This window comes from Cyprinodon variegatus, unplaced genomic scaffold (genome assembly GCF_000732505.1).
Source record: "Cyprinodon variegatus isolate N-32 unplaced genomic scaffold, C_variegatus-1.0 Scaffold87, whole genome shotgun sequence".
NCBI lineage: Eukaryota > Metazoa > Chordata > Actinopteri > Cyprinodontiformes > Cyprinodontidae > Cyprinodon > Cyprinodon variegatus.
Genome location: NW_015150540.1, coordinates 819,692 through 832,766, shown reverse-complemented (window position 1 = coordinate 832,766; position 13,075 = coordinate 819,692). Strand labels below are relative to the sequence as shown.

Below are 13,075 nucleotides of genomic sequence, written 5' to 3'. Positions count from 1 at the left end.
TCACGCATAATTTGGGAGGCGATTTTGGATTTTTGCACATAGCAATAAAAAAAAAAAAACACTTAAGTCATATGACTCACATCTTTCTGCTGACACAGCAATCTTTAACTGTACAGTTAATATTGTAAGGGTTATTAGAACTATCATACGATCTAAAACTAAAATGGAACAAAAGTGGGAAATGTAAATATTAGTAATTTTACATGTGCAAGGACTGAAAATATTGACTCTCAGGATAATGCTCTAACCATTTGAACCCTTCTTTATACACCTGCTTTCTTTGGCATTCAACTTGCTTAAAGATTACTCCTTCACTTTACTTTCAAAGAAATCTTGAATCTTGTTAATCTTGTCCTCCTGCTGGTCAAGAAGATCCATCAGCATGCCCATCGGGGTCTTCTTCAGCCCAACGCCTTCAATTTTGTTCTCTAGCCTGTTTTTAATGTTGCGCAGTCTCAGAGATGCATGGATCAAGATAACTAAAACAAACAAACAAACAAAAAAAAGATAAGAATGAATGCATTTTAGTCCGATATCTAAATTATCTGCATTGAAAACAAAACTACTGTTTGGAATATTCACATCAGTGGGGAAGTATATAGGTATAGGTTTTTATTTCCTTGACAGATACTGATTGCATGACATCAGGCAGCCAATGCGGTTCTGTCCAAATCAACAAGCCCTAGCAACCTGTCAACACAGCTAGCGGGCAGATCTCCTGGGATGTAATCAAACAGCTTTGTCTGTTTGCCAGAGTTATAGAGTTGCTGTGTTTACTGATGATAAAGTCTGCTAAAATCCTTTGGCTGATGTCCAGTTTATGCCTCAGGATGGAGAGAAAGTTCAGGAGTCTTAAGCACATCTTTTGAAGCTTTTATTTCTGTCACATCCTTTTATCTGGCAAAGATAGTAGATAGTGTGTGTGTGTGTGGGAGGGTTCCAGTTCTGTTCTTAGATTATTTCCTTTTTCATTAAACTCAAAAAGTGTTCATGTGGAAACTAAAATGAGCCCCTCCAAACAGTAAGTTAATGATGTTATTAAACAACACTTGGCAAGCTAAAAGTGGCATATCTTTTCAGCGGCTGATGGCAGGCTCTTTCCGAGCAGCTGCTCTGTCTCATATTAGATTATTGTGCTAACAATACTCCATAAATAGCAGAACAGCAAAAGCAGAACATTCTGTGCAGTAAGAAGCTTTTGAATATATATATATATATATATGTGTGTGTGTGTGTGTGTGTGTGCATAGGGTATTTACATAGATGGGTATTAATCTATATAACTATTGCTGCTCGTTTTGCAAATGTGCAAAACTATTTGATCAAAATATTTCAGCTAACTTTTAGAATACCTTCTGTAAAAAAAAAAATGTGACAGTTACCTCAGTTTAATTCGACTACATTTCATATCTACTATATAAATAATAACAATATCTATCTCTTTAAACAAACTCTGGCAGATTTAAATCCTTAGAGGAATTGTAGATTGTGACAATAGATCACACTCCCACATAGTGAGACTTACGCAGTAAAGGAAAAGTGATTCCAAAGATGAAGACCATGACACCTCCACACAGTGAGAGCAGAAAGTAGCTGGTGGCCATGACCCCGATCACAAACAGAGTGGGGTTCTTCCTCTTGAAGTTCTTGATTATGGCCTTGTTCTCCCCGGCCCAAACGGAACCAGCGAAGACCAACGAAACTACAGTACCACCCAGAAACATGCCAAAGGGATTCAGGAACCTGGAAAACAAAACAAAAAAACCGCTGTATGAAACATGAATGTATGGCAACTGTAAAACTGAAAGCTCTGCATCAATATTTAATATTTCAAAGCAAAGTCGACAGTAAGAATATTAACACATTTATATTTAGTTAAAAACTGTCTAAATATTTTACTGTAATGCAAAAAAAAGAAGAAAAAAAAAGCTGCATATCCGGGATGGGCGTGTGGAAAAACTGACGGATGCTAGTAGCATGCTATTAGCTACTGTCTGCAGCTAAGACTTACCCCACAAAGAGAAAGACAATCAAGACTACGATGAAATAATTAGTCTGGTAATACATCAAATTGCTGATCATTCTATCGTTCCACTTGGTTAAATCTCCAAACTCTGGTTTGGAGAACCTGTCCGCTCCGGGAAAGAAGTCACCCCACGGTCTGAGAGGAGCGAGCTCCATTTTGGCTGCCATGACTTCAGCTCAGCGTGTTATAAAAAAAAAATAAAAAATCAAAACAATACAATACAAACAGAAAGCGTGCGTAATGTTTTGGACGGGTCAGCTGTTCTCTGCTCTCTATACAGAGGATACTAGAAGCAACTCTCGCGAGATCAGTCAAAAAAAAATATGAACCTTCTTCTTCTTATATATATATTTTTTCTTTTATTGGCGGATGGCAACCAACTAAAGGTGCATTTACCGCCACCTACCAGACTGGAGTGTGGTTTCAAAATGAACCCGTGCTGTACAACGCATAGCATGGGTTAAAACTGAATGGAAAGGAAATAAAAACGACAAGAAAATTGGACAACAAAAGGTTTGCTGACATTGTAGAAATAAGAACTCGACAAATTACATTTAAGAATGAACGAGAAACAAAAACCAACATATTATTTTTTTCTTACAAAGAAAGGAAATAACGTTATGATAACGGAATTTTACTTTTACTCCGGTCCCATTTGCTCCATATAAATAAACGTGTCACAAAAATGTATCAATTTTACCGTTCTTTACATGCAAAAGCGCATGAAAACATGTCACCATATAAATCTAATTGTTGTTTCATGTATATTATGCAGCTCAGTAAGATTTGATCTGGAAAAATAATGATTTACAGCATCCTGGTGCCATGTGTATTTTAAAGGCAAATGAAAAGCAACAGCGTTATATTTTCTGGATTAGACCCCAAAGTACGGAAGCTCCAGTCGAATATTTTCCAACTTCCGTCAATATTCTTCTTCTTCTTCTTTTCTATCATGGCGGATCGCAAGCAACTTTAAGGTGCATACCGCCACCTACTGTATATGAGTGTGTAGCAACATTACTTTACATCAAATTCTATTTTTTAATTTTGTATTTTGTAGATGAATAAATAATGCTTTCCTTAATCTGTGAATATCCTATATATTTCCTTAATTTCCCAATATTTCTTTAAGACTCCATTCTTGGCCTGTCCTTCCAACCTTGTCAATTTCTCCCTTTCATGTTCATAAGTTTTACAGTTAATCAGTACGTCTTACATTTTCTTTTTCTCGACATCCTTCACATTTATTATTATTTTTCCTACCTATTAAATATAAAATGTCATTTAAATAGGTATGACCCACTCTTAATCTGATGATTATTACTTCTTCCCTTCAGTTTCTCTCATTAATGATTCTATTTAATACTGATTTTTGTACCTTACATAATCCTCTTCCTTTCTTATCTTCATTTAATCTCTTTTGCCAAATTATTTACCTTCCCTTTTCCCAAAAGGAATTGTAATTGTTATTGTTCCCTCTGAAGCCCTTTTTGCTAATATATCTGCTTTTTCACTGCCTTTTGCACCTTCATGGTCTGGAACCCAACATAACCAAATATCAATACCACCCCTATATAATCTAAATAGACTGTGCTTGATTTCTAATACTAAATATTTTCTATCATTTCCGTCTCCCTGAATACTTTCTAAAACTGCTTTGGAATCTGTACATACCACCACCCTGTCTGTCTAACCTCCTCTACCCATTGTAAGCTTAGTATAATTGCCACAGACCATCAATATATTTCAGTTCATTTTCTCAATATATAACAACAGTAAAGCGCAGGAAGCAACAGTACCCTCTAGTGTCATAAAGTGTGAACTGCAGCGCGCTGCGCAGCTTTGACGCCCCTGAACACCGCGCAGCCTGAATCGAGGACATGGGACCTTGAAAGTATGGCGGATGCCGAGGAGCCGTAAGTCTCAATGAGCAATAAATATGAATTTATCATCGACATAAAACAGACACATTCGCGTAAATACCCCTTTTTACCGTCTCATTTCCAGGGAGAAGAAAAGAAGGCGATTTGAGGACCTGACTGAGAAGTTAGTGACGAATGCTAAATAAAGGTCTCTGACTGGCGGCAGGTTTGCGTTGCACTGTGAGCAGCGACTGCTAGGCCAGCAGACATGGAAACATAAAACATGTTGGCTAAGAGCTGCAGCTTCGCTAACGTTATTAGCTAGTAGAGCTAATAACTGCTTGGCAGATCTGCAAGTGCTTCTTAGCTGCAAGCATGCTATGAGGATGTTTTCAAAACAGCACCATTAGCCTACTGAGATTAAATGCTAATTATTAACTAGGTCCTTTTCTCCCATGTTTATACTGCTTGATTACTAGATTTCTATTTTTTGTTATTAAAGGATGCAGGTGGTTTACTGAAGTTCAACATCTAAATGATGTTCCTTCAATTTAACCCCTTCCACTGAATTTCCCTAGTCATTTATTAGGTGGATTTTCTTGCCGTTCTTATTGTAGAAACATCATTTTCTTTGTGGCCAGTTTGATGCAAAGTGCTGATTTCAGCCTTGATGATTCAGCAGAAGGGTTTTAGATCCTGATCCTCTTTAATGCACTGATTCTGCTCCTTCATTTACATCTAAATGACAAAACAGTATCAGCCATCCTTTTCTGATCAATTTTTTTTTAACTATTAGTCAATCAAAATCATGTAAATAATTGTTTTCCATTTACTTTAATCAGCTTAATGATTAGTATTTTGTCTGATCAGTCCTCTAACTAGAGTAGATGTAAATTGAAACCAATCAAGATTTCTCTAAGTCTTTTAAACCTTTGGCTGTAAATTGGAGAATTTTTCCAAAAAATTACAGCAAGTATTTTGTAGATTAATTCAAATTCTGGCCGAAGCCTTCCTGTGTTTGGTTTGCTTGTCATCTGCATGCATGCATGGGTTTTTTTCCATATAGATTTGGCGTCTAAAAACTGCACGGACTGATCCACTTACCCTTTAGGTGCAAGTTTATGCATGTATGTATGTAATGGAGATTTGATTGGTAACAGCTCACTGATCTCTAAAGTTAGTTACCCTCCTTTAAGGAGTAAGAAATTATTGTTTTTGCTGTGTTTTGCATCCAGAATGGCTGTTGACAGTGGACACAGAGATAGCGGCTGCGACTGGGAGGGTCGCTGGAATCATGTGAAGAAGTTTTTGGAGAGGCCGGGTCCCTTCACCCATCCTGACTTTGAGCCTAGCACCGAGGTAATCATAGTTAAAATGTGTGGAAATGCTCACAAATGTTCAGACATACCAAGCTTTATGTACAACTTTGTTTCAAATCAGTCTCTGCAGTTTTTATTGGAGACTTGTAAGATTCTAGTCATTGGTGCAGGAGGACTTGGATGTGAACTTCTTAAAAATCTGGTAAGTAAATAGCTTTTATCTTTCCAATAATGACATGTTGTGTCTGGACCTTTTCAGATATATTGTTATATAAAAGGGCTTTTCTTTATAGGCTCTGTCAGGGTTTCGCCTTATTCATGTGGTAGACATGGATACCATTGATGTGTCAAATCTCAACAGGCAATTTCTTTTCAGGTTGGTTTTACCTCTATATTAAAATAAAAAGCAGTTAAAAGTCATTCTTAACCTTAACAGCAGAACAGAATAAAATAAAAAGAACTGTACTGCAAAACATTTGTATTTCTTTTAGGTTTTCCAATTAAATGCATGCATTTTAGTGGAAACGTAAAGCTTTCCTAACCATTTTCAAGACATTTGATTTAGATATCTATTAGGTCTGGATCAGTATTTTAAAAAGAACACATAATATGTAAAAAATATTTGCTCCCTCCCTTACTAGGTTGCTTTCTGAACAAAATGGTTTATCCAGTTTGCCCCATGTTGCATTAATAAGATGTTAATGTTCTGTTATGTGAAGGCCCAAAGACGTTGGAAGACCAAAGGCACATGTGGCTGCTGATTTCATCAACAGTCGTATCGCAGGGTGTAAAGTCGTCCCGTATCCTTCACCCGTCATCCCTAAAGATAAAAACCACTTAATGTTTATTTAATTATGTGCTCCTTGCTTGTATGTTACTGTTTTTCCTTAGCGATGGCACGCAGTCACTTTAAAAAGATTCAAGACTTTAATGATTCCTTCTACAGGCGTAAGTGAATTTATGTCTCATAATCTTAGCAGATCATTTTCATAAGTAAGTGGCTTCATTTTGAGCTGTTTGTCTTTGCAGAGTTTCACATCATTGTCTGTGGACTTGACTCCATTATTGCAAGACGCTGGATAAATGGAATGCTGGTGGGATATAAGTGGAAGAGAGAATAAAATACGTCTCTCTCTTTTTTTTTTTTTTTTACATTAGCTGCTGTTCTTTGTGAAGAGATTTAGCTAACCATGTTTGGTGATTACTTGTGGATCTTTAGATATCGCTCTTGAGCTATGATGAAGGAGTCCTGGATCCTAGCTCCATCATCCCCCTCATTGATGGGGGGACAGAGGGCTTTAAAGGAAATGCCCGCGTCATCCTGCCTGGCATGACGGCCTGTATTGATTGCACTCTGGAGCTTTACCCACCACAGGTAAACCACTCAGTGTTCCCCTTCTAGCTTCACTTTATACATCTTCTTTGAAAAGCCTGTTGATCTGCTTTGAGAATAAGCCCATTCCCAAAAATGATTGGCCTGATAAGTAAAGGTGTCTAAAAAGCTTTAAAATAAGTTCATCAACATAATCCCACACTGAAAAATGAAGGCCATTCTAAAAACCAAGATTTTAGGATTTTTTTTTAGTAGGAATTTTTTTAAATATTTTATAAAATTAACATACTTAAATAAGCTCATGCAGTATACAGGGATTTTTCTAGGATTTTTAGGAATGAAGGAGCAGCACAGGGGGTTGGTTCACACAGACCTGCGAAAAGTGCAGAAAAGTTATTAATGCGACGCTGTCTCCATTTTCAACCATTTAGCACTTTAGATTAGTATTAGATCATTATTATCATTAGAATGTTGTTGATTATTGAGGCTTTATGATTATGTGACACATTCAGCTTTACAACCATAACCACCAGCAGGCATGTCTTTACTTTCCTGTATGTAATTAGAGGCAAAATAACTTCCAGAGTCACAATTTCATGAAAAAAAACAACAGTTGATGCTATTGCTGAAAATAGGAACTATGCATTACTAGTAACACCTATTTTTGGATGCATTTTTTAAGCAATAATACATACATTGATTGTGCAATACATTGAGCATGGATAATCCATCCAACTGGACAAATATGTCATAGAAAAGTGAGAACTCCTGACACGTGGAAATGTAGAATAAAGTAATATTACCCACGCTTAATATTTTAATGATATTAGCAATTAATATATGTAGTACATCTAGTATCTGTTTATTGCCTCTGTTTAAATCATTGTTCTACTTTTTAGTTGTTTGTTTTTATAATTTGTCTTCCTGTCTTTGGGGGAGGGCCTTAGCTTGATAATAAAAAAAAATGTTAGTAAAACTAATTTTGGTAAAAAATCTTTCTGCTCTTTAGTGAAATGAAAAAGTAAATATAGTATAAAGGGGTTTGTAAGATTTTCCACTGCAGTGAACAGATTTATTTACCAGCTGCAATTAGTGAGGAGAAAACTGCTGGCAGAATTTAGTTACGGTTCGGTTTTTACTAATTAAGAGGAATCTGGACAGCCCAGGTTCTGCTTTCGTTTCAATCAAAATTCAAAGATTGTGAACTTTAAAGTTTAAATATAAATGTGTCATTACTTTCAGACTGAGGAGAAATATCTAGTGTAAAGTGAGGCGGGCCTGCTGTAGGTTTTCGTCCAAATAAAAGTTCAAAGAAACAAATCAGAAGAGGAAAATTCTGGAAAAAAAACATTATCTTGCAAAACGAAACAAAAAAAAAACATGACCCTCAACTTCCTGCAATGAATTGTGTTCACTTTTTCATGCGTAGATAAATTTCCCCATGTGTACGATTGCATCCATGCCGAGGCTACCTGAACACTGCATTGAATACGTCAGAATCTTACAGTGGCCCAAAGATGGACCTTTTGGAGGTTTGCTGACATACTTCTACAATTTCAAAGATTTCATGATGCTATGAAAATGACTGAGTTGGTATAAACGTTTCCACCCTTGGCTTTGTTCTAAACTAGACACGAGTTTAGACGGAGACAATCCAGAACACATCCAGTGGGTGTTTGAAAGATCCCAGGAAAGGGCAGCAGAGTTTAGCATCACAGGAGTTACCTACAGACTCACGCAAGGTGAAGATGGCAATTATAACACCTTAAATCCTACAGTGCTAATTTGCCGTATCACCTCTTCTTATTTTTGACGGAGCTGATGGAATTAAACTCACAGGGGGTTCTTGTGTTGCAGGAGTTGTGAAGAGGATTATTCCTGCTGTGGCATCAACTAACGCTGTAATCGCTGGTATGAAACTTCAGTTTTTAAAGCTACTATGTGCAACAGTGTTTAGGACATTATTGATAATGGATCCAGCCTTTTAGGAAATAATTACCATGCATATTGGTCTAACTTTGTGTTTGCAGTGACATTTTGAATTTAACAGCTTTGTCTTACATTTTTTTTGTTTTTTTCTTTAAGTTATAACTTTCTCAGTAACATATTGTCTTCAGACTACAAACAAATGCATTTTAATTCATCTGCAAACTGGTCTCTGTTGGAATAGTAAAGGAGAAAAGGATTCGTTTTTTATTTGGGCACAATCATTGAGTGTTATCAGTTTCATTTCTCTGAGGTTTGGTGTTTTGGCTGGGTTTAGACAGTCAGAGATGTCCGTATCTTAAATTATTATGTTTGTCATTATGGGCTATTAAGACAGTTCAAATTTTCTCTTAATTTTTACATTTGCATAGTTTACAGGACATTTTGAATAGCCTTCAATTTAAAGTGCATTTTTAAATTGAAATTGAAAAAAAGCGTCCGCCTTCACCAAGAGCAGGAAGGAAGATCATTTCATCGACTGATCAAGCAGAAAAAATCTTGGTGCATCTCTGTTTGGGTGTAAATTGCTTTGCATGGGTCAATAGGCTTAAAGGTCTTAAAACAAACTACATGCAAGGATAATTTTAAAATCTTATGAAGGAGTAGATCAGTGTTGCTGTTTTTTCTCGGAAATGTATACTGAGAGACCAGGAAATCCTCAAAACTCCCAGTCTGTATAAAGATTGTTAGTTATCAGCTTGAAAAAAGCCACCGATACTTTGGTTCCTCTTTTTAATAGGAGCAGAAATAATTATCATGGTTTTTCCTGAAAAAACAGTTTGATAGCAGCCTAAAACAACAAATTACACTTTATATATGTTCTTATAATTATTGTAAAAGTGACGAGTTGTGGTTCCAAACTAAATGCTGTGTAACTGACAGCTGGAAATGGGCTCAAAGTTCTGGCAGCAGTTGATGCTGTAGCTGCAGTTTTCTTTCACTGTGTGATGCTACAGATAAGCAAAATACTTGGGCTGCAACTAGCAATTATTTTGCAAATCAATTAATCTATCGATTATTTTTTCGATTAATAATCAGATCACCAAAGGTTCCTTAGAATTTTTTTTTTTTTAAATAAAATTAAACCAGGTGAAACAAATGTTTTCACTTTAGTTCTGGATAGAGCATATTGACAGACAAAATATATATATATATATATATATATATATATATATATATATATATATATATATATATATATATATATATATATATTTTTTTTAAATATTAAATGCAAAATATTTTTGTATATTTTTATGATTTTGACTTGAACCGTTCTAAGTGGGTCTCTGCCAGCTAAAGATGTTTTAGAGTCTCTATAGTCTAGTTAACGATTAATGGATTACTAAATTAGTTGACGATTATTTCAATAATTGATTAATCAAGATTCCTCAATTAATTGTTTCAGCGCTAAAAAATCCTCAAATCTGCTGCCTTTAAAAAGATGTTAACCTTAGCTGATGATGAGTTCATCATCAGCTATCATCTTGGCATTAATATCCACTTTACTATTTTTCTAAAAAAAAAAAAAAAAAAAAAAAGTTATTTGTGAGTTTATACTGTTTGTACTTTACAATGAAGTGGGGCATAATGTCTTTAAGGCTTTCATTAAATGCCCTGTTAAAACTTTCTGCCTAATGCTTTAATCTTTGTTATCAGGGGAAGGAAAATCAATTATATTCACCTTTTCTTTCAATAATCTTGGTTTTGCTCTTTACAGCTGCCTGTGCAACAGAGGTCTTTAAAATCGCTACAAGGTTTGTAATAGAAACGTCTTTCTTTCAAGGTTTTTCTCCCATTGCGGGTATGAATTATTGTCAGATCTGTCCTTTCAGTGCATATATTCCCTTGAATAACTACCTGGTCTTTAATGACGTGGATGGACTATACACCTACACCTTTGAAGCTGAAAGAAAGGTTTGTGTTTTTCTTTTTTTTACTAACTGTAGCGTGCTCACAGTTTCCATGCAGAGAATAATGGTCATTATTTTAAAACATCTTTCTTTGACAGGAAAATTGTACAGCATGCAGTCAGGTACCTCAGGACCTCCAGTTCCCTCCCTCTGCCAAATTACAGGAGGTTTTAGAGTACCTGACGGAGACGGCCTCCTTGTGAGTTCTAAAAACTGAACTAATTGCTGATTTAAAGAAAAATTCCGATCACTTTTAACGTTTGGATTTTTTTTTTTTTTTCCTTTTAGACAAATGAAATCACCTGCCATCACAACAACACTCGAAGGAAAGAACAAGACCTTGTATCTGCAGGTAACTGTCTAAAATGTAAACGGCAGCAACAAAATTTTAGTTTGTATTAAAACAGATATTATATTATTATTCCAGTCTGTAAAATCCATTGAAGAACGAACAAGACCAAACCTCTGCAAAACTTTAAAAGGTATACAAATATATGTTTCTTTGTTTATTATTATTATTATTATTATTATTTTAAATTTGCAATTAAATTATAATTACAGATTGTTTTTATTTTGCTCCAATGCAGAACTGGGCTTGTCAGACGGTCAGGAAATAGCTGTTGCTGATGTCACCACCCCCCAAACGGTTCTGTTCAAGCTCAACTTCACCGCTTAAGCAAAGAACAGATTAAAGTACTATGATGCATCTGAAAGTGAACTGGATGTTTAATCATGGCTGTTGCACATTTTACATTAGGATGTAATTAAGGCGAGTAGGTTTTCAATTTGAAACATTTATTTTGTTGTTTGAACATTAAATCAGATGTTTTTGTAAAACTGTTTACTTCTATTTGTCATGTTTAGAGTCGAATTGTATCTATTGTCTGTCATTCGAATAATCATGTACGTAACCTCCATCCTAATAAAGTTTTATCATGAGAAATTGCTTTAGTGTTTTTATTTTTTTGGTTGTTTTTTTCACCTATAATTCATACAGTTTTATTTATTCAAAAGTGTCCCTTTTTATGTTAAAATACCTCATTATGCTTTTGCATATTTTCACTCTTTCAATGCACAATAACTGACAATCTTAATTCATGTAAATTCAAGACATCTGCTGTCATTTATGCCTCTTAAAGTCTGACAGACGGCAACTGGAGCTTCTATCTGCATTTCTGCCACTCATATGTTATGAAGTTTAATCTATATATATTTTTAAAATGTGGGGCTTTAGCCTTCAGTTAGTACTGTTATGTCTAAAGCACATCTTAGGCCAAATATAGAATAATGGTATTTAAAGCAAGGGCAGATGCATAGGCCCATATCAACAGTATAGGTTGCCAGAATGCACTAAAACTGATCAGCTTCAGTTCAATTCAAAGTTCACAAAAATGTGATTTCCACTCATGCGTAGCTTTTTATGAATAGGAAGATAATAAATACTAACTGAAATGAACTAAAATGCATCAAAATGCATTAATTCTGGAGTAACTGTGTGGTGTAGCACTGATTTTCACAATTATTGTAAAATAATATTAAAATATTTATTGAGGTAATTTTTTTTTCACTACCACAGAATAAAATGGCTGAAATTATAGGATAGATTTTCTTTCTAGAAATGTTCAGTGAGATAACAGATGTCACCCATTTAATTAGTGTAAATAAGAATATTAAAATTCAAAAAGTCAAACTTGGTACAATGATATTTTGAGCATCAAGTCCAGTCCCTGTGCTTTGGACTTGGATTCGATTAGCTTTCCACTCTTCCTCTGGACTCTTTAAAACCTCGATTTCCAGATAACTTGCAGCTCTGATTCGTACCCAGAGAAAGTTAATTTGGCGTTCCCTTAAATAAAGAGGTGATTCCCTATTGTTTATGCACCTTTCTCTGAATCTAGATGAAAATACATTATTTCTCACAAATCTTCAGTTTTGGGAACTGAGAATTTGAGTGAAGTTTAGGATAAACTATAAATCATATCTCGGTCTTGTGTTTACATTTTATCACTGCTGCACTTTAAGGAATGGAAATGTCTTGAGAGCTGCACTAAACGAAATTTCCTTTTGTATGCAGCCTGTGTATAAAATGACAATAAATTTTGTCTAAGTCATTTTTATATTGTATGCTTCAGACAACAGAATGTAAGTCAGATCTCTTATTTGAATTTTACTTTATATATTATATTCACTCATATCATTCCAGCTGAGCAAATAGCTAGTTATCCATTCTTCTCTGCCTCATTTGTTTCATGACGTGTACATTGAATGAAAGGAAGCATAGAAAGAAATAAACAGTCATTTTTTGGGTCAAATATGTGTTTGGAGTTTTTTTTAAAAGGCCACCAGCACAAACAGCTTTAAAACATTAATCCTCAACATCTGTCAACCTGTCCACAAATTTAAGTGGATTTGTAAAAAAGCAGTTCATGCAAAGCATAATTAAATATACAAAGGAAATGTATTTTTGTGTAAATCAGGAAAAAAAAAAAAAACGCTGTCTGCACATTTCTAGTCAATCTTTATTTCCAGTGGTCTTTCACTGAGGAATAAGCATGATCCTTTTTTATTTCTTGACTTAATAGTATAACTTTATATTATAGTTTATGCTTATACATTTTTTTAACTAATTAAAATTT

At 34.9% G+C, this 13,075-nt stretch overlaps 2 protein-coding genes across 4 annotated transcripts; one reads left to right on the top strand and one right to left on the bottom strand.

Annotated features, from left to right (window-relative positions):
- Nucleotides 1–2,831, bottom strand: arl6ip5 (ADP ribosylation factor like GTPase 6 interacting protein 5). The gene is made up of 3 exons (XM_015373523.1): nucleotides 2,012–2,831; nucleotides 1,526–1,743; nucleotides 1–479 (listed from the first exon to the last, which is right to left on the bottom strand). Exons 1-3 carry the CDS (start codon nucleotides 2,191–2,193, stop codon nucleotides 304–306), a joined length of 576 nt encoding a protein of 191 aa, XP_015229009.1. The 5' UTR covers nucleotides 2,194–2,831; the 3' UTR covers nucleotides 1–303.
- A 1,026-nt stretch (nucleotides 2,832–3,857) lies between these two features.
- On the top strand, nucleotides 3,858–11,374 carry LOC107083893 (NEDD8-activating enzyme E1 catalytic subunit). 3 transcript variants are annotated; one of them, XM_015373431.1, is made up of 18 exons: nucleotides 3,858–3,942; nucleotides 4,034–4,072; nucleotides 5,124–5,247; nucleotides 5,329–5,409; nucleotides 5,501–5,583; nucleotides 5,927–6,007; nucleotides 6,112–6,155; nucleotides 6,237–6,301; nucleotides 6,427–6,582; nucleotides 7,970–8,072; nucleotides 8,172–8,282; nucleotides 8,398–8,451; nucleotides 10,247–10,283; nucleotides 10,362–10,443; nucleotides 10,538–10,638; nucleotides 10,728–10,791; nucleotides 10,867–10,921; nucleotides 11,027–11,374. In XM_015373431.1, the coding sequence occupies exons 1-18, from the start codon at nucleotides 3,923–3,925 to the stop codon at nucleotides 11,113–11,115; spliced, it is 1,389 nt and encodes a 462-aa protein (XP_015228917.1). In that variant the 5' UTR covers nucleotides 3,858–3,922; the 3' UTR covers nucleotides 11,116–11,374. The 3 variants fall into 3 exon arrangements, with proteins under 3 accessions (XP_015228917.1, XP_015228918.1, XP_015228919.1); XM_015373432.1 differs by having other exon boundaries at nucleotides 3,880–3,942; nucleotides 4,034–4,096; XM_015373433.1 differs by lacking the exon at nucleotides 3,858–3,942 and having other exon boundaries at nucleotides 4,038–4,128.
- Nucleotides 11,375–13,075: the final 1,701 nt, after the last annotated feature.